This window comes from Salmo salar, chromosome 10 (genome assembly GCF_965601325.2).
Source record: "Salmo salar chromosome 10, fSalSal1, whole genome shotgun sequence".
NCBI lineage: Eukaryota > Metazoa > Chordata > Actinopteri > Salmoniformes > Salmonidae > Salmo > Salmo salar.
In genome coordinates, this window is record NC_138300.1 from 24,370,001 (window position 1) to 24,390,913 (window position 20,913).

General features: G+C 42.5%; 1 protein-coding gene across 3 annotated transcripts in view; it reads right to left on the minus strand.

Moving 5' to 3' along the window:
- Positions 1–20,913, minus strand: part of sema6bb (sema domain, transmembrane domain (TM), and cytoplasmic domain, (semaphorin) 6Bb) — a 135,055-nt gene that overhangs the window by 59,702 nt on the left and 54,440 nt on the right. For all 3 annotated transcript variants that reach the window (XM_014216459.3, XM_014216458.3, XM_014216456.3), the window contains exons 2-5: positions 12,137–12,263; positions 10,988–11,102; positions 7,297–7,357; positions 7,099–7,161 (exon numbers count right to left, since the gene is read on the minus strand). In XM_014216459.3, the coding sequence (XP_014071934.3) occupies positions 7,099–7,161; positions 7,297–7,357; positions 10,988–11,102; positions 12,137–12,242 (345 nt within the window). In that variant the 5' untranslated portion in view covers positions 12,243–12,263. The remainder of the gene's footprint in view (positions 1–7,098; positions 7,162–7,296; positions 7,358–10,987; positions 11,103–12,136; positions 12,264–20,913) is intronic.

Consider the following 20,913-nt stretch of genomic DNA (forward strand, 5'->3'; position numbering starts at 1 on the left):
GCCATCACCGTGAGTAGCCTAAGGCTTCATCTTCATCATTAGGTGAGTCAGTGTGCCACTGGTAATTGTACAGTACCAGTAAAAAAAAAACTGGGGTTTCTTTATTTGTACTATTTTCTACAAAATCAGCCAACAAGTGCTCAGCATATGTGGGAACTCCTTCAAGACTGTTGGAAAAGCATTCCAGGTGAAGCTTGTTGAGAGAATGCCAAGAGTGTGCAAAGCTGTCATCAAGGCAAAAGGGTGGCTACGTTGAAGAATATCAAACATAAAATTATTTGTTTAACACTTCTCTGGTTACTACATGATTCCATGTGTTATTTCATAGTGTTGATGTCTTCACTATTATTCTACAATGTAGAAAATAGTAAAAATAAATAAAAACCCTGGAAGGAGTAGGTGTGTCCAAACTTTTGACTGGTACTGTGTTAAGTATCCTACTGTAGCCTATGCTATAAATACTGTATATATATATTTTTCCTCCTGATATTGTACAACAGTGCGTCACTTCATTAGCCTGGGCTATTGTTGGTTTGAATTCAAGACCAGATTGATCTCAGTTTTTCAGTCAGAGCAGCCACTCATTTCGGTGGTATTAAAAAAGATTCAGCTAATGTTTTTTTTGTCATGTAAATTATGTAGAATCGCATGAAATGCGTTTTAAAAGGGGGGGCTACAAAAAAAAAAAAAAAAGAGCCTGGGCCTATGATTTCTTAATCCAGCCCTGAGTGTGTGTATGTATAGTGGGGTCCGAAATGATTGACAACCTTGATAAAGATGACTGTATAAGAAATTACTGTAGAAAATACAGTACAAGATAAATTATTCAAATACTGAGCTATATTGTATGCCACCCCAAAATGGGAAATTATATTATTTTATACTGATAGAATTTCTCAGAGAAAGAGATTTTGTTTTACAAGTAATATATATTTTTTAAATGGTAGGGGAAACATTATTGACACCACTGTTTTCAATATGTTTCAATACCTTACCTTGTGACAATAACATCACTGAGCCATTTTCTTAAATGTTTTATGAAATTGGAGAACACATTGAGTGGGATCTTAGACTATTCCTCCATAGAGAATCTTTCCAGATCCTTGATATCCTTTGTCTGAGCTTATGGACGGCCCTCTTCAATTCAAACCACAGGTTTTCAATGGGTTTCAAGTCGGAGACTGAGATGGCCATTCCAAAATGTTGATTTTCTTGGCCAACTAACCACTTCTTTTTGGATTTTGATGTGTGCTTAGGGTTATTGTCTTGCTGGAAGATTCACTTGCACTCAAGTTTCAGCCTCCAGGCAGAGGCAACCAGGTTTTTGGCTAAAATATCCTGGTACTGGGTTAAGTTCATGATGCAGTTGAACGTAACAAGGGCCCCAGGACCAGTGGACGCAACATATCACCATACCATCAAAAATCCACCACCGTATTTTACAGTAGGTATGCGTGGGGTTATTTTCTGCTCATGCATTCTCATTTCGACACCAAACCCACCACTGGTATGTATGGCCAAAGAGCTCTATTTTCAACAAAGCACCGGTTCCAATCCAGTGCCAATGTTGTTTAGCAAACTCCAAGCATTAACATTTGTTGGGTGACATGAAAATAAAGCTCTGGTGGGTTTGGTGTCGAAATGAGAATGCATGAGTAGAAAATAACCCCCAAAAAATAAGATGTCTTGATTGCGTATGTCTTCATACCCCAGAGTTAATACTTGGTAGAAGCACCTTTGGCAGCAATTACAGCTGTGAATGAATTCACATTAGTGATGGGAATGTCATGAACCGAAAGACATGCTTGCGTTGCAGCTCAAAAGTACTGTAAATGTCACAGTAGCCACTAGCCAGGAGGCTAAGCATTGAAAACGATTCTACTAGCTAGCTAGCTACTAGCTAATGTCAAGAGAGCAACTCTTAATTTATCTACCATATAGACTCATCCTTATTGCAACAAAACCATATTACAATCTTGAATAATGCAACAATTCACAAGAATGTGCAGACAATTAGAGGGTTTATTTTCTCATCTGTAGCTCTAAGACAAAAGCACAGTTACTGCTAGCTAAAGCTAACAACATATCTTCATCAAGTAACATTATCCTATCAAAAATGAACAATTAACCCTCTTATACAAATATAAAAGTGCAGTAGGCCTACCTAATTTTTATAAATATCATGCAAATCATTAGGCTACATGTGGCAAAATCAAATTGCCACTGAAAACGTGTTGAGATGTTGAGCTATTATGTGGAAGACCATTCCCCCCACCCAAAAATAAAATACATATACACTGCAGATACATATAAATCATATATATAGGTTCTGTTTCTTGATTTGTAGCATTGTGTGGCTATTTCCATCAATCCATGTTGCAGAGTTCAGCACAGCAGGGCCACTGGCAAACGTGTGGCGAGTTGGCATTTTCCCCAGCCCTTTTGATTTCACATGCATTGCTTGCTGTTTGGGGTTTTAGGCTGGGTTTCTGTACAGCACTTTGAGATATCAGCTGATGTACGAAGGGCTATATAAATAAATTTGATTTGATTTGATTTAATAAAATATATTGGCACAAAAGCATTGGGAAGATGGGCAAAGTACTGTTGTTTAAAAGTTTTTTTTAAAACAACATATGACTTGATTAGAAAAAATCTGGTCCCATCATAGCCCATATAAACCGTTTTTTTACAGCTGATGTATTACTAATGTCACACCCAGAGTTTTACCTGGTTAGGAAATCAACTCCCCCACCCACCACTCTGTGACCTGTGGTGGCACCTCTGAAATCACCACACAATGTTAGAAATGTAAAAAAAATACATATACACTGCTCAAAAAAATAAAGGGAACACTTAAACAACACAATGTAACTCCAAGTCAATCATACTTCTGTGAAATCAAACTGTCCACTTAGGAAGCAACACTGATTGACAATAAATTTCACATGCTGTTGTGCAAATGGAATAGACAACAGGTGGAAATTATAGGCAATTAGCAAGACACCCCCAATAAAGGAGTGGTTCGGCAGGTGGGGACCACAGACCACTTCTCAGTTCCTATGCTTCCTGGCTGATGTTTTGGTCACTTTTGAATGCTGGCGGTGCTTTCACTCTAGTGGTAGCATGAGACGGAGTCTACAACCCACACAAGTGGCTCAGGTAGTGCAGCTCATCCAGGATGGCACATCAATGCGAGCTGTGGCAAGAAGGTTTGCTGTGTCTCTCAGCGTAGTGTCCAGAGCATGGAGGCGCTACCAGGAGACAGGCCAGTACATCAGGAGACATGGAGGAGGCCGTAGGAGGGCAACAACCCAGCAGCAGGACCGCTACCTCCGCCTTTGTACAAGGAGGAACAGGAACACTGCCAGAGCCCTGCAAAATGACCTCCAGCAGGCCACAAATGTGCATGTGTCTGCTCAAACGGTCAGAAACAGACTCCATGAGGGTGGTATGAGGGCCCGACGTCCACAGGTGGGGATTGTGCTTACAGCCCAACACCGTGCAGGACATTTGGCATTTGCCAGAGAACACCAAGATTGGCAAATTCGCCACTGGCGCCCTGTGCTCTTCACAGATGAAAGCAGGTTCACACTGAGCACGTGACAGACGTGACAGAGTCTGGAGACGCCGTGGAGAACGTTCTGCTGCCTGCAACATCCTCCAGTATGACCGGTTTGGCGGTGGGTCAGTCATGGTGTGGGGGGGCATTTCTTTGGGGGGCCGCACAGCCCTCCATGTGCTCGCCAGAGGTAGCCTGACTGCCATTAGGTACCGAGATGAGATCCTCAGACCCCTTGTGAGACCATATGCTGGTGCGGTTGGCCCTGGGTTCCTCCTAATGCAAGACAATGCTAGACCTCATGTGGCTGGAGTATGTCAGCAGTTCCTGCAAGAGGAAGGCATTGATGCTATGGACTGGCCCGCCCATTCTCCAGACCTGAATCCAATTGAGCACATCTGGGACATCATGTCTTGCTCCATCCACCAACGCCACGTTGCACCACAGACTGTCCAGGAGTTGGCGGATGCTTTAGTCCAGGTCTGGGAGGAGATCCCTCAGGAGACCATCCGCCACCTCATCAGGAGCATGCCCAGGCGTTGTAGGGAGGTCATACAGGCACATGGAGGCCACACACACTACTGAGACTCATTTTGACTTGTTTTAAGGACATTACATCAAAGTTGGATCAGCCTGTAGTGTGGTTTTCCACTTTAATTTTGAGTGTGACTCCAAATCCAGACCTCCATGGGTTGATAAATTGTATTTCCATTGATTATTTTTGTGTGGTTTTGTTGTCAGCACATTCAACTATGTAAAGAAAAAAGTATTTAATAAGATTATTTCTTTCATTCAGATCTAGGATGTGTTGTTTAAGTGTTCCCTTTATTTTTTTGAGCAGTATATATATATATATATATATATATATATATATATATATATATATATATATATATATATATATATTTGTATAATCTACTATCTCAAAATGTTCACGTAGTGTGACTTGCATATCTCAAAATGTTGACTTACATATGTCAACATTTTGAGATAGTATCGACATAAAAAAAACATTGCTCTGTTTCAAAAACATTGCTCTGCTATTACCATTTATACTGTGGGAGTGTTGCGCTCAATGAGACAATTCTGTTCACACTGCCCTGCTGGGAGGGGCCAACTTTTGAGCGAGAGGTGATCATTTCACAAGTTTACACAATAGTACTGTCTCTCGAGATTTGATGCCTCTCGAGAACCTCCCGAAAATGTCCCTTTGCTATCGTCAATGTGAAAACGGGCTAAGATTCTACCAACTTAGCACAACTCTTTGGGCAACATACTGTATGTCTATTGTTTTTGTCAAAACTGCTCAAGCTCAGAAAACTTGGTTGGGAGTCATTGATCGATAGCAATATTCAAACCTTCAGGACTGAGACTGGTCCACTCAGGAACACTTAACAACTCTTGGACAGCCATTCTGTTGTGTCTTTGTCATTAAAATGTGTGTAATTGTCTCACTGAAAAATAAAAAACTATCCCAGGGTTAGGTTTTCAGAAGACATAGGAAGGTTTTCCTGTAATGTTTTACCTGGGTTTGCTCCTTTCATATTTGTTTTGATCCTGACAAACTCCCCAGTCCCTGTTGGTGAGAAGCATACCGATAACATAATGCTGCCACTACAATACAGAGGGTTTATTTTTCCCTCTTTGTCTTACAGTATTACTTAAAGTACTTGTTGCAAACAGAATGTATGATTTGGAGTGGATTTTTTTTTTTTTTTTTACACAGGCTTCCTTCTTTTCATTTTGTCATACAGGCCAGTGATGTGGAGTGAATGCAAAGTTGTTGATTCTCTGTATTTTCAGGTATAGCATCATGTTATGGGCATGCTGGTCACCGGCAGGGACTGGGGAGTTTGTCATGATTAAAATAAATATGAAAGCATGGCCCAGGTAAAAAGTTAGAGGAAAACCCACAGTAGTCTTCTGAAAACCTAACCCTGGGATAGTGGGACAATTACACACATTTAAATGCCAAAAACACACCAGCGGCTTTCCTGAATAGTCCAGTCTCAGTCTGACTTAAATCTGCTTGAAAACCAGAGACAAGATTTGAGTATTAGTGTCCATCAATGATTCCCAAACAAATTTACTGAGGTTGAGCAATTTTGACATAAATAATGGATATATGTTGCCCTAAGAGATGTGGAAGGTTGGTAGAATCTTATTCAAAAAGATTCACAGATGCTAACAGCTTTTAATGGTGCTTCCACCAAGTGTTAACTCAGGGTGTGAAGACATATGCAATCAACACATCTTCATTTAATATATATATATATAGTGTAGATTGGTAGAAAAAATTGGTAGGAAAAAATCCAATGTAATCCCTTTTAAGATTTATTTTTAAGGCGTCAAAATGTGAAGACTGTGTGTTGACTTTCACTAGTGACTTTAGCTCTGTATTTTACCTATTTATTTTATACAGTCATTTCAGCTCATCTTTATCAAGGGTGTCAATAATTTTGGACCTCACTGTACAGTACATGTGTGCGTGTGTGTGTGTGTGTGTGTGTGTGTGTGTGTGTGTGTGTGTGTGTGTGTGTGTGTGTGTGTGTGTGTGTGTGTGTGTGTGTGTGTGTGTGTGTGTGTGTGTGTGTGTGTGTGTGTGTGTGTGTAGGCCAGGCCACAGAGATCAGGATGAGGGGCCTGGTGCTCTTATCTCTGCCTCATTTCCGTGTGACTCACTGCATTACCACAGTCATTAGGGCCAGGATGGCCTTTTATTCTTCTCAGTCAGGCCTGTGGCCCCCCTTAGGGGCATGCAGGTGGGACTGACTCCCCCTCTCTCCCCCATACCCGTCTTTGTTTCCTCCACCTCCCTCTCCCCATTCTCCATTGTGCCTTTGTCTCGGGGTGTCTCACACAGATTTGATGTCAGGTGTTATTTTCAGTGTTAAATCAGTCATTTTTTCTGCCTGGTGGGGCTCAACCTGGACTGCCTTCACTCCCCTTACTTTCCCACACAGACACCTTTCAATAATTCTCTGGTCGGTTGGTGTGTGAGCTGGGGTAATGTGTTTGAAGTCAGACAGGAAGGCACTGATCCGCTATGTGGTGGCTGGGAGAGAGAAGGGCTGAGGAGAGAGAGTGGGTGTGTGAGAGATAGCTGAGGTAGTCATGCGTGGGTTGGGTTGACTGTGGGGACTGTTTCACTGTTCATTCTTCACCACATCTCAGCTCACCTCCTTGGTTTCACTGCTCCCCTCCATTTTGTGAGGGCACACACCGCAACTGGAATGTTTGCGGGGCGGCCATGTTTGTAAAGGGTGGGAGGGACAGACCTGTGAAGTGTGTAATGATTTAGGTGAGCAGGAACACTGGGGTGACACATAGTCGTGCCCCCTCCACTAGGTAGAGCCAGCAGGATGCCAGTCAAACCGTTGGCACCATGAATGCCCTGCTCCAGGTGGCAAAGTGGGGCCTGTGCCATGTTTCAGTGTGTGTTTGTGTGTGTGCGTGTGTGCATGTGTGCAAATCTGTAAGTGTGTGTGTGTGTGTCTGTGTGTGCGCGATGCACGATGATGCATTCCCCAGCCCACCTCGTGCTTGCCCTTCATTCGGCAGGTCCTGATGTCATTTTTGTTGGACTCCCATGTTCTCTTCTACAACAGACAGACACAGAGAGGACAGAGGACAGAGTAGTTAGCCACAGACAGACAGTCCAACAGTGTCAGTTAAGCTGGTCAGATAGTACTGTAAGATGTCACTGAGGTGTGAGTGCATGGAGAGGGCCTCACCTTACTGTAGAACATCTCGTCTCCCGCCACATTGTCCAGCTCCACACGGAAAAGGTCATCTCTGACAGACAAAGAGCATGGCAGTCAGCCAACAGTAAGACAAAGCTAAGTCTTAGACAGGCACTCAACTGCAGTCCACATGCTCTTGCACATAATGCCTCTACAAATACTCTACTGTCCTATGGACAATTCTGGACATGCTACAGAATAATGATTGGAGAAAATGTAAGAATCCACATCATCTTTGTCTGTTCATACACTGTAGGCTATGACATATGTGGGCTATATCTATGCAACATTTTACAATAAAATCTGAATAAAACGGAATTGTATTCAGTTCTGTATAATGTGGTTCTGTAATGTGATGCATTTCAGGCTATGGGTGATGAATAAAAATGTAGAATTGCATAATAAGAACTCGTTTTTTCCCCTTGGTTTTGTTTAGTCTCATTTGAGTTGACAAAATGTGGTTTTGCTGGGAGGCCTGAATTCTCCATATCTGTCTCACTTGGGAAGAAATTTAATTAATAGATGATTTAATCAAGCAGTTTGCCCGCGTTCATAACCCACCCCCACACAGCAGCACACAATGCCAATGAGAGGACCCATCATATAATACCATCTCCATGCATTCACGCTACTCACTGCCCCGCACTGCACTCACTGCTAATGCATTAATCATTCTTGTATAACGTTGTCGTGCCTGTGAAAGTGTCTTTGGAATCTGAGTTAGGGTAGGAACCTTAAGGAAGACACTAACAGCTGATGTTGCATATTGATAAAAGACCTGTATTTACCATGAATAAGATGGAGGCTCATGCTGTGCTGAGCTCCTTTCAGACACCAGGCATTGAATGTTCTAATCTGTAGATCTGCCATAGCTTGTACTGCAGCAGTATCGATCTTATCTCCTAGATCCTGCTCTTCCTCCCATCGGCATTGCTCTGCCTTACTCCTCTCATCAGCAGAAGGCAGGATCTCTCTGAGTGTTTGTGTGTGTGTCAGAGTTTGCATGCATGTGTGCGTGTGCGCGTCAGAGTGTGCGTGCATGTGTGTGTGTGTCTCTGGTGAGGAACAGGGTAAGCCTTAGCGCTACTCTAGTGAATTATTCACTGGTGGCTCCTCTAGGTTTGCTAAATGATTCCCTCCCTAGGTTACCTCCCTCACGATGCAGGACATGGCTAAGTAGTGTGGATAGAATTACTATACACTTACTCTGTGCCTCGCTCATTGGGCTGAGTCAAAGTTTAAGCAGGCTACAAACATTGAAGTAGAGCAGTTTGTGTGGCATAATCACATCTAGAGCACTTCAGCCCTGTCCAGTATTAACATATGAAAATGTGAACAGGCCTCCTAGTCGGTGTGGTGAGCAGCCAAGGCTGCTGTGGTTTGAAGAGGTTTGAAGATTGTTCTGCTGTCTCTCCTATCTGACTCTGTCTCCATCTCTGCCTTACTGTTGCATTTTACATTGTTTATATTGCAGGATGCTCAGAAGGCAGGCTGGGCCGTCAATCTCCTTGACAACCACTCATAATTCTTCTGACTGGTATTTGAAGACCTGCAAATTGAGTTAACAGATGTGTGTGGATCGCCGCTCGTATTTATAGGCAAGAACCCTGTGAACTGTCCAAAATTGACAAAAAAACGGTTATTTTTGGGCCGTTCAGACACTGAGCTTCTCTGAGCCTTTCTGAGTCGGCAGACACTGACTTTGCAGAGAACGCCACACAAATAGATGAAACTGAAAACAAACTGAGAAACAAACGGAGCCTCGCTTTGTAGAAAACCGCAGGTTATCTAGCTCAAAACGTTCAAAACTAAAGACCTATTTTACAGGAGCAACATTTTTTATATTTCTGGCACAGATTGCAGGATGCTCTTAAAGGTGTACACACAAATTAATCATCATGAGTAAGGGACTATGCCAACTATGTAAATAGTTCAAATCAACAGTATTTAATCTATAAAAATGTTTTTCAAAGAAAATCGATGATTTGCAGTATGGATCAGATAAGATTGAGGTCATTACCACTAAATAAATGAATAGAGACATTTTAGGTGTGCAACAGAATGTTTTATCCCATCAAGGTATCCCTACACTACAAAAAAGGTTATGAACCACTGCTCTAGATGACCCCCCCCCCCGGTGACCTCTGAGGTCAGTGTCTCTCCACGGCTATGGTCACGACCAGTGGCTCTGCTCACTCTCACTCTTCAGCCTCTAATGGAGAGATATATTCTACTTCCTCCCTCCTGCTGCATATGGTAAAATCATCTTACGGTTTGCCACAATTGCAAACCAATTAATCATGTATTGGCCACGTTCCTTGGTAACCTCTCTCTTCTTCGGGTGAACACTGCTCAATTGCTTTATTTGTGTGGATTAGTCCAGTGGATCTGGAGCTGTGTGACAGGTTCAGGGAGTCCACACATCTGATTACAGAGAGGAGAACGCTGGAGCGTGGTTAGCTAATACAGTAGAGAGACTAGGTGTGTGTACTCTCTCTCTCCCCCTCTCTCTTTCTTTCCCTCCCTCTCTCTCCATCTGTCATCAGCCAGTAAATGGGAGAGGACAGAGTGACAGAGCGGTGGTAGCTTCCCACGAGTACTTGGGGCTCGGGCAGGGCTTTAATAGTCCTTGCAGTATGAACACCTATGCTAATGGTGACAGGATTTGGGCTCACTGGAGCCTCTTATCAGGCTAGCCACTCTGCTACAGCTTTCAACCAATCAGCCGGCCTCCCCACAGGTACTCCCCAAAGGCGCCTTCGCACTTTTAAATCTCTCACTGCTTGGCACTCGGCTGCCCAGCTCAACACACACACCATCACAGGTGCGCACACACACACACACACACACACACAGTCAGGCAAAATAAATCCCCTGCTTTCCAATCAGATCACTTTCTGTCGGTACTGCGAAGACTGCTATTAACCACTACTTATGTAGAAATATATAAATATACATCGTTGTTACAACGGTAGCGTTCTCGTCCCATAAAGCTATTGGATTTCACTATCATCCGGTTCACTGCGACATAGGCATTAGTTTACCTTTTCTATCCTGTAACAGCGGTACTAAAAGATGTGTCAAAGTGTCTCCTGGATGTGGTTACGTTTTATCACTAACCTGCAGTCAGACAGGCAGCAGTGACTATAGCCCTCCCGTATTTTGGCTTTAGGTTTTATTATTAGGCTGTGTAGCCAGAGTGTCTGGAGCCAAATGCTGCAGGAATTTACATATTTATTATTAGGCCTCTGGATTTGAAGTTAGAGAAACGCCAAAGGCCATAGATCGGGTCATTTCATGACCCAGTATGGGGCTTCTAATTGGGGATGTATATGGCCTAGCTACCTCCTCTGCTGTAACCACCACCATATGTCTGCCCTACATGGACATATATATATATATAGAGTCTTTTTAATAAGTTCCCAGTAATACGGAGATTGTCTGTGACATTAAGTCATCTTTTGGAGAATTAGAAGAAGATTGATTTGTGTTTTCTATTTCTGGTTGGCTCCTGGTTAGAGAGGGCAGACAACATGACTTCCTCAACCTGTGTGACCTCTGGTCCGACCCCACCCACCACAGATTACTGCATTTACTTGAATATGTGACTGAGGATACACCGACAATGCAGGGTTATAAAAGATGGCTGAATACATTTGGTTGCTTGTGGCTAGAAACATACCTGGCTCCAATGTAGAGGGTCCGGTTCACCTTGAGGACTCTCTGAATATGCAGTGGCTCCTGTCTCAGGGATGAACGATGTGGCCGACCCAGAAACACTGGGTACCGGTGAACCACTGTTGAGAGAGAGAGAGAGAGAGAGAGAGAGAGAGAGTTACATCACCTTCCTATCATGATAGTAGTTCTCTAGGGGGTGAGCGGAGAGGGGAGAGAGCAGAGGGAGGACACAGGGGAGGGAGATCCATACATCAGCTGGGTTACCATGGGAGACAGGATCTGCCATCTCTCATTGGCCGCCTCCTTTTTCTGCTATGTCCTTCCACTATTCTGTCCATCTCTGTTCCCTATCTACCCATCCCAGATAAAGGCCTAGACTGCTGGCTCTATATGAGACTGAGTAAAGAAAAACCTATCCTCCTCCTTCTTCTGTGTCCTGTCCTCCCACTATTCTGTCCATATCTATTCTGTCCATATCTGTCCATATCTATTCTGCACATCAAAGATGGGTAGATTAGTGGGCCGCATAGACTGCCCTAATCACTGCCCTAATCATGCAGGACTTGCAGGACTTCAGAGACCCTTCTGGTCCTACGTATTAGCGTTGATAGCCTGAGAATGGTCTGAATTCAGCTGGGAGATGTTTGGAAGACACTATTGAGCTGTGATCAATCATAGTCAGCTCTGTTCTGGTCTGAAGGAGGCTCAGAGTCTGGCCGTCTGTGGGATCGGTCTGACCTCAATCCTGACTCTGACCTCACACCCACACAACTCACTGACTGCCCTACTCCTCACACCACGCATGTCAGCCCTGACCTCGCTCTTACAAGCTACACCCTGCGTGTGAGACTCTAACCCTACTTCCATAACCTACACCCTTATACTACTCCACACCTTCCGTGTGAGGCCCTGACTATTTTTGACCTGATTTCAGAGCTGATTTCCTGGTGTTTTTACAGTCTTTTATGTCCAACAATGAAAATGCAAAACAAAAAATATATATACAATATTTTTGGCTCAGAAACCTCTGGGGACCAAAGAAAACCGCCAGCGGGCCAAATTCGGCCCACAGGCCGCCAGTTGGGGAACCCTGCTGTACACCCTGTGAGTGAGAATAAACCCATACATACTGAGTATGAGAGAGAGGTGTTACCTTCAATGGAGATAAAGTTCAGAGGCCCCGGTTCCTCTGGAAACGCAGAGCTGGCCAATCGGAGGAGCCAGAACAACAGGAAGAAGGGTGATGCCAGGGTTGACATGGCGGCAGCAAAATACAGCGTCTGTGAAGATAAAGAGAAAGACAGAGAGCAGTCAGTCAGATTAAGCCGTAACAGTGACAGAGCAGTACACACACACCTAGTGTGACAGGCTCACACTACCATGCACTACACACACTGACTGACTGTCCAGACAAAGCAGGTACCCTATCTGCATTCCCACAACATCTCTCCCTACAGCTGGACAGAGAGTCAGCCTGAATAGTCTGATCACTGGGGGAGAGCAGAGATCTGACCACAGGAGCCCAATGACACATGAGACACAGTGGAGGAAGGGTGGTTTACAACAAGAGGGCAGTAGATGGAGAGACAGAGAGAGAGAGAGAGAGAGGGAGTGAGGAGAAAAAAAGGAGAAACAGACAGATAGGAAGAGAAAGAGAGACGCATATATAGAGACAGGGAGAAGTGGGAGAGTGAGGCGTGTCAGGTGACTGTTTACTCAAATTAAGATGAGATAGTACTTTATTAGATCTTTGGCAGTTGGTAAACGGCAGGTATTTTCTTATGAAGCCGTACTACAGCAGCCTGAGTAATAAGGAGAGGATGGGAGAGGATGTAATGCACATGAAAATACAAATGATAGCCAAATTAAGTTAATGCACTCAATCCATCGAGAAAACTACTCCTGCACTTAGGAGGAGGAAAGCCTTGGGGATTGCTATTGACTGTTGTCATAAACCTCAAACCCCATCACAGAGCAGAACAGAGCCACTCTTAGTGCTGGAGGTAAAGTACATTGTGTAGTGTCTCTTTATTATGTATAATAGACATAGCACTCTCCATGCTTATCATCGCATCCATCTCTGCCTCTCTTCCTGGATGATTATGCTTCTGTTCTTTTCACATAAAAGCTGAGCGTGACGATGTTAGCAAAAATGTGTCACCGGAACAAAAATGTGTCACCTGAACAAAACATGAACTATTCAAAAATGAAAAGGATGCCACTTCTTTAGCTTTTTACATTATTACTGTTTATACAGTCAATAATTTGCTTTGAAAATCTAAAGAAAACGCTGTCAGTCACAGTGTCTGGCAGCACAAACAAATGATTGAATGCTTGGGTATTATTCAGTGGTGTAGTGCTGTAGCCATTATCACATTTGAATCTTCAAGGTTGGATTTCTTTATTCAAAACCCTTTTCATATTTTACTGTGGTTACAAACACATTGCATTGACATACTGTAGATGCAAATAAGAGCACTTTCATACAGGGGCGTCATGCACCCATTATTTTAGAGGGGGCATGAAGTACTTGAAGATGGATTTTTTTCCTGCAATCTATAGCCATAATCATTATGCCTAATTATATGTAAAACATATGTCTATTTTCTGCATAGGTTATCAAGCATACCTCTTTACCTGTTCAGTTGTCATTTAATTAATGATTATTTAATAACTTTTGATTATTTTATAACTTTTATGCCTTAGGAGTTTAGTACAACTGTCACACTGGTATATAGTATTATAACCCAATAACTAAACACATTTTGGGCCTACTTAGTAGTTGCGGAGCATCTTTAAAAATTAAGTTTAGTACAGTGTTTCCGCTGTAGTCATTTAGTTGTGGTGCTGCACTATTCAGTCCCTCCAGGATTCAGCGATTACATTATTCAATGCAAAAATCAGCCAATCAGCACATATTATTTGAGAGCTCGCAATTTTGACCAATCCCCGCACTTTTAGCGCATAAAAGGGTCCAATCAAAAGCAGGTTTGCAATTTTTACCAATTACTGCACTGTTACCATGGAAACTGGCCCAATCCAACCACAAGTCAACAAAGTTTTTTCCCCCTGGCCTGTCACCGTATTCACGTGCGAAGATGATGGGTGATTGTTGATAGCTGACAGGCAGTACAGTGAACAGAAATCAAATCTCATTTGCCAACAAAAATAACAGCTAACGAGCGTGTCGCAAAATCAAGCATTTTTGGCTGCAGAAATCACAGAACAAATTTGCGAAATCCTAGAGGGACTGACTATTAGCAAAATCTTTGCCACCACGGCAAAGAAATATGGAACATGAAAATATATTTCTGCCGAGGCACACTTTGAAGATGCAAGAACAGTCCACATTAACTTTTCCTCTGCAAACAAAAAGAGTAATGAATAGAAACAACAGACAACCCCATCGTAGAATAGTTTATCCATTTACCTAGTCGGCTTGTTGTGTGTTCTATGAGAGAGAAAATATTTCTCTCAAGTTGTGAGTGCCATAGGGAGGGAAACATGCATTCTGACAAGCAGGTAATGCACAACAATTCATAATCCAATCCTGGGGAAAATAGCCGTTTTAACGGACTTTGTTAAAAAGAGGGGGCTCCCAGCTTTCCATTCCTACTTTATTTATTTCTCAACGCCTAAATATGTGCGAACTGCACCATTTTAAACCCAGAGTTTTTAACAGAGGCATGGTTAAGTAATTTACCACTCCGCAATTCAGTTTGATTGCATAGGGGACAGTGGGGCTGAATGTAACACTCGTCAATTGTAGGGTAGGCTCGTTGCAAACCAGTCTTCCCTAGATGGTTTGCAGCCTAAATGTTACCTGTAATGATCATCTCCCGTAGCCTAAATGTTACCTGTAATGATCATCTCCCGTAGCCTAAATGTTACCTGTAATGATCATCTCCTGTAGCCTAAATGTTACCTGTAATGATCATCTCCTGTAGCCTAAATGTTACCTGTAATGATCACCTCCTGTAGCCTAAATGTTACCTGTAATGAGCATCTCCTGTAGCCTAAATGTTACCTGTAATGATCACCTCCTGTAGCCTAAATGTCATCTCCTTATTTTCATACTGTAAATTACAAGGGTTGGATTTCCACTCAACAATTTTATATGTCAGCACTTAAAAGGCATGTACAAAATCTGGTATACGGTTTACCTCATATACATTGTCTACTGGTATCATTTTAAATTGAGAACATGTAAACAATGTGTGGGTTTAGCTATTAACTGCTTCAGATGGCAGATGCCCATAAGGCCAGTAATGCAATCATACTGTAGGCCTATGGCGGCATTGGTGATATATGCCATATGATAAGCTGCTAAAAGGATTCACATAGCTCATATACTGAGAGAGAGTCACAATCAAATAAAACAGATTGGAGATCTTATAACAAGAAAAAAAGGAAATGTTGATTTGAGAAAACACAGAAACAGACACATTACAGACAGAACCCCTTCCCTTCTTTATTGCAGGATTGTGATATGTGATTAATCAACATTGACACTAGTTCATTTGGAATATTAGTTAAAACAAGTTTAAACACTTCACTTCAAATAATCAACCCTTCATCACATCACTGTTGATGTGCCCTTGAGCAAGGCACTTAAACCCTAATTGTAAGTCGCTCTGGATAAGAGCGTCTGCTAAAATGTACAAAATTTAAACTCAAATGTAGATAATTGAGTAGTAACAAGTGGGCTATTATTACTAAAGCATCACTTCATGTGAACAAAAACAACTTTGCTCCACTGATCCCTGATCTACTGGGTGAGCAGACTTATATTCCAGCCCAGTAGCAGCACACTTTATGAGCACACAACATTAGATTTGATAAGTTGAATCAGGTGTGTTATTTCTGGGCTGAAACAGAACCCTGCACACCCAGCAGACCTCCAGCAGGGTTGGCCTGCTCCAATTGTAATAGGTTTATACATTGTGTGTGAGGTTTAACTATATTTTTGTATACAGCATTTGCTAACATAGGTAGGCCTACACATATAACCAATGGCACATAGGATATGCCCTTAGACTCATGGGACATTCATTGGGACCTCTTCATCTGCAAACAGGCTTTCACAGCGTTCCATATCTGAGGACAGAAAACATCAAAGAAATAGGCTTCATTTTGCTCAAATTAGACAGCACTGAATATTATGTTGCTATTATATCTCTGTCCTCAAAGTTTTCCCTTGTAGGGACCGGAACTCGATAATATTTTAATAACGTCATCCCCAAAAATTACCTGCCGAGGCTATCCAGTAGCCTAGACTCTCCCTTTACTGACAGCTGGAGCTGCAATTTCACCCTTTTCCATGGCTGTTATCTACAAATACATTTGGAGACTGTGTGACATTTAATTCACTTACCTAAACAGCTTAAACTAGCTAGCAGCTCAGTTGAGTTAGCCTACAAAGTGGCATACTGTAGCCAGCTAGCTAATAATAGATTGTTTAAAGAAAAAAATACATTTATTTATTTACTTGAATAGGTTCTCCCACTGCCTCCATTTCTTGGGTCCTAACAAAAAGAAAATAACAGGCAATCTTCACGATATTTGCGGTGGTAGCAAAACGCAGGCAGCTGCCATGTGGACGAATGGAGACAAGGGAAAAAGTCTGTCACCAGAGCGGTTTAGAATGTGTTGTGACATTTGACTTTACCAGCGTAATCCACTTACAATTTCAGTAAATATTAATCGCAGACTGTCTGCCACACTTGATAATTTGAAAACTAGCACTTGAACCTAGCATAGGTAACAACTACTGGAGGGAAAACAGTGACGCACATAACATTCAGCACCCCATCTATGGGTGTGTGGGGGGAGGGTTCTTGAAATATAACATCCAATCAAAATATTGCCGCTGGGAGCCATCTGACCATTTCAATCGTTTTTGCAATACAAAATTCTCCAGACCTCTAAGGGATGCATGATAGTGACATGATTTTGTAGGTATGGCAACACAAGACTAATTGTAGGGTAACTTGGTGTAAATTGCCCGTGACTTAAATTCTGAAGAGACAGATTACATTTTTTAGTTGAGCAAGAGTAGTGGCAACCAGGGAAAGTTGGAGGGGATGAAGTGGTTTCTGTGAGAAGTACAGGCAGGGGGCGTTTTACCCCAAGTTACCCTAACACATAGGCTTACATTATATTCACTGTGTTTATGCAAGTTTTTTTGAGACATAAAATTCATCAATATGATGCTAACTAGTTAATTAACCAACTAATGAATCAGCTCAATAGGGTAAATACAGACAGGCAACCCAATGCTTCAGACTATTTATTTATAGCCACTATGTTGTTATCAGTTGGGCTACAGGTGATAATGCTTATTGCTAATAGCATACCTGATAATATTGACCATGCATAGGCTATATAATTTAACCAAATCATTTGACCAATATGTTATTTGGGCTCATTATGGAGGTGGATATGATATTTTAGATGGTGTCAGCATCATTCTTTTCCATTCCTTTTGGAGTACAATGTTGTTTTTTTAAGTCACCAGAACTAAGCTTCTCAGTACTTCTACATAAAAATGATCCCTAACCCCTGCTACAACCCTGCTCTCCTCAACATTTTTCCCCACCGCTACAAATACTTCCAGAGGAAACACTGGTGTAGTCATTAATTTAACATCTGAAATATTTTAAACAGGAGCAATCTGAGGGAGCACAAAGGTGGTGTAGTCATTCATTTAACATCTGAACATTTTTAAAACAGGAGCAATCTGAGGGGGCACATGCCTTTGTGCCCCCTATGGGCATGACGCCACTGATTTCATACACTTCCCACACTCTGTCTCTCCTCAGCATAGCCACACAAGCAGCCATTGTAGAGCCATCATTATGAGGTGGTGACTCACACACAACTTTATCAGGAGATCTCATCTTAACAAGGAATTGCTCAAATTCCCCTCATTGATGTCAGAACAAGAGAAGGCCCATAACACTAATTGCTCAACACCCAAACCACAAAATTAGAGGAGGATGAGAGAGGAGAGAGTCACAAGCAGAAGAAAGGAGGTCAGAGGAGAGGAGAGAGGAGAAGGAGAGAGAAATAAATGTGGAGAATAAAGAGTAGAAGTGGTAAGTCGGTATTACCAGAGATTTCATTGTGTCTATTTATTAATAATGTATGACTAAATGTCAGGTTTCCCGCATTTGATTAGCATAATTAGAAACTGAGGGCTATAAGATTTCATGGGACAACAAGCTAAGCAGACACAGAAGACTTCCAGGGCCAAACGAAGCATACAGTTCCAGAGCAAAGTGTTTTCATAATTATGACAAATAGCTGCAGTGGAGTCAATTCAGTGAACAGGGCTAGCCTTTATATTATAGTCTGTGGCCCTTACTTTAACTGTAGCCCCAGTCTACTGTAAAGGACTCCTCAGCATCCTGTAGTTGTAGGCTATACTGTATTTACTACAATCCACACACACACACACACACACACACACACACCACCAGGATTTACACATTCATTCGTCCACTCCCACAGACCCAGATCAATGTAATTACAGACATTTAGCCAGGTAATTTCCGAAATAAGTCATTAAGACATAGATCATTGGGGGTCTGAGACGGAGGGGTGGCGGCAGGCGATATCTTCAGAATGACCAACGTGGGGCCGCCACTGGCTTAGATAACAAATCACTGCGAGAATCAATGACGCCTCAAGTCTTTAGAAATTGTTAACGAGGAGTGATATTGTGCTGATAGAGCGGATAACAGAGGTCTGACAGACAGACGAAAGAAGGCAGGGAACAGGGACCAGGCATGCAGGGAGGGAGTCAGGGAGGCAGAGGGTCGAATGTGTGCAATGCAGCATCAGGCTCTGGATAAACAAAGAGAGTAACCCTATACTCTGGGTTGAGATGCTTAGCATGCATATGGCACAGCTCATACTTGAATGCTTTTGTTCCTTATTATGGTTGCCATGGATTCCTCTCTCTTCTCTCTGCCTTACAGCCTTGGCGATAATATGTGCACTCCTGAGAAAGTGCTTCCAATACATAGCCCTGAGACACTTGTACTATAAATCACACCTTGGATTGGACAGGAAACCCAGATTATACATGTCCTTGAAAAATAAATGATAATTAAATATTTTGTGGTGTGTTACAGTATTCAGCTGCAGGAGATCGTGTCTTATTATACAGTGGTATCACACGACAAGAGAAGCACCATCTCCACTAGGAGTAAATAGCTGAGCTCTGGTACAAAAAGACAAGCACTAATGACCAGAGTGCCTTTATCTGTGATTTTTACAACCCAGCGATCTAAACTCAATACCATGGGTCAATATTTCAAATATTTTAAATAGGTCCGTGTGGCTCAGTTGGTGAAGCATGATGCTTGTAACGCTGCGGTAGTGAGTTTAATTCCCACGGGGGACCAGTACGACCCAAGTAGGAAAATTAATGCATTCACTATTGTAAGTCGATCTGGATAACAGCATCTGCTAAATGACTAAAATGTAAATGTAAAAATGTATCCAGCAGACCTTCATGGGAAAAGGGAACAGAAAAGCCTGAGCCAGTGAAAAACTGTACTCTGCTTTTCCCCACTACGAATGATTCCCTATATTGTGTGCTACAAGCCCCACTTCATAGATCTTATAGCGGCTCATTGTCACATCAGAGAGGGGAGGGTGTGCTTTATGGAGTGTGTAAAATCAATGACAGACAGCCTCATCCAGTTTGGATCGCTTTTCAAGTAGCAATGAAAGTGAGAGGAGACTGATAATGAGAAGGAAGAGACGGGATGAGGAGAAAGTGAGAAAAAGAGAGAAAGCGAATGTGAAAAGGTAAGGGCAGAGAGTAAAGCAGAGAGCAGTCAACGAATCATGTTGGATATATGGAAAGTGAAGCCAAAGTATGTGAGGAATGCTTTCCTAGGTTGGAGGCTGGGAAAGTTGCTGAGAGCGGAAGAGCACAGAGCCAAGACTGGACTGATTCTTTCCTGAACACACCCTAAATCTGCTCCAGTGACCCGGGACGCTTAACCGCTCCTCCTTCTCTCCCTCCCTCCTTCTTCCCCTACCAAGGGACAAGTCAATCAGCTCAACTCTAAACACTAACCCACCAGGACACACTCCGCTCACTTACGCCTTCATGTAAAAACACTGCAGGAATCCAGTCCACTCAACCAAAACATGGCTGTTTGCATGAAGACTGATGTGACTACAGGGTCGTCCGCTAGACTTTGTGTCTATGACAGAGGTTCCCTTTTTTGGCCCATGACCCCATGTTTATCAACAACAAAAAAATGTGCGACCCCACCATGTAAAAATGTGATGTAATCAATGGCCTATGTTGACATTTTTTTAATTGGGGCTATAACAGTCTATTACAAATCAGTCTGACAGTATGCTCTTCTGTGTAGAAAATAACATAATTGTTGATGTTATTTTTCCCAAGTCTGATTTAGTGCCTGGTCTTGTCCAATCTTTTAATGTGCATTGTAGAGGGCTTGTGGCCATTGTAGAGAGAAACAGAAGACGCATACATCTGATCTTTCAGTGATGGGTCATAATATTCTGTTAGCTTAAACGGTTGAAAAGAAAGATCCACATTTGTAGCGAAAAGCTTGTGCTTCTAGTTCCGACAGTGCAGTAATATCTAACCATTCCACAACTACCTAATACACACAAATCTAAGTAAACCCTAGTTTGGGAAATGCTGGTCTGTGGGGTGGAACCGTGGAGAAGATACCGTAACACCAACAGATATACTGGGTGCTTTGAATGCATTCTTAGTGTGTGTCATCTTTGGAGGCAGCCATTGCCTATGCATGAGTGACAGAATATAGCTATGTTTATCTATGGAGTTGGAACTATGGGGCCGTGCATTATCATGCTGAAACATTAGGTGATGGCGGCAGATGAATGGGACGACAATGGGCCTCAAGATCTCGT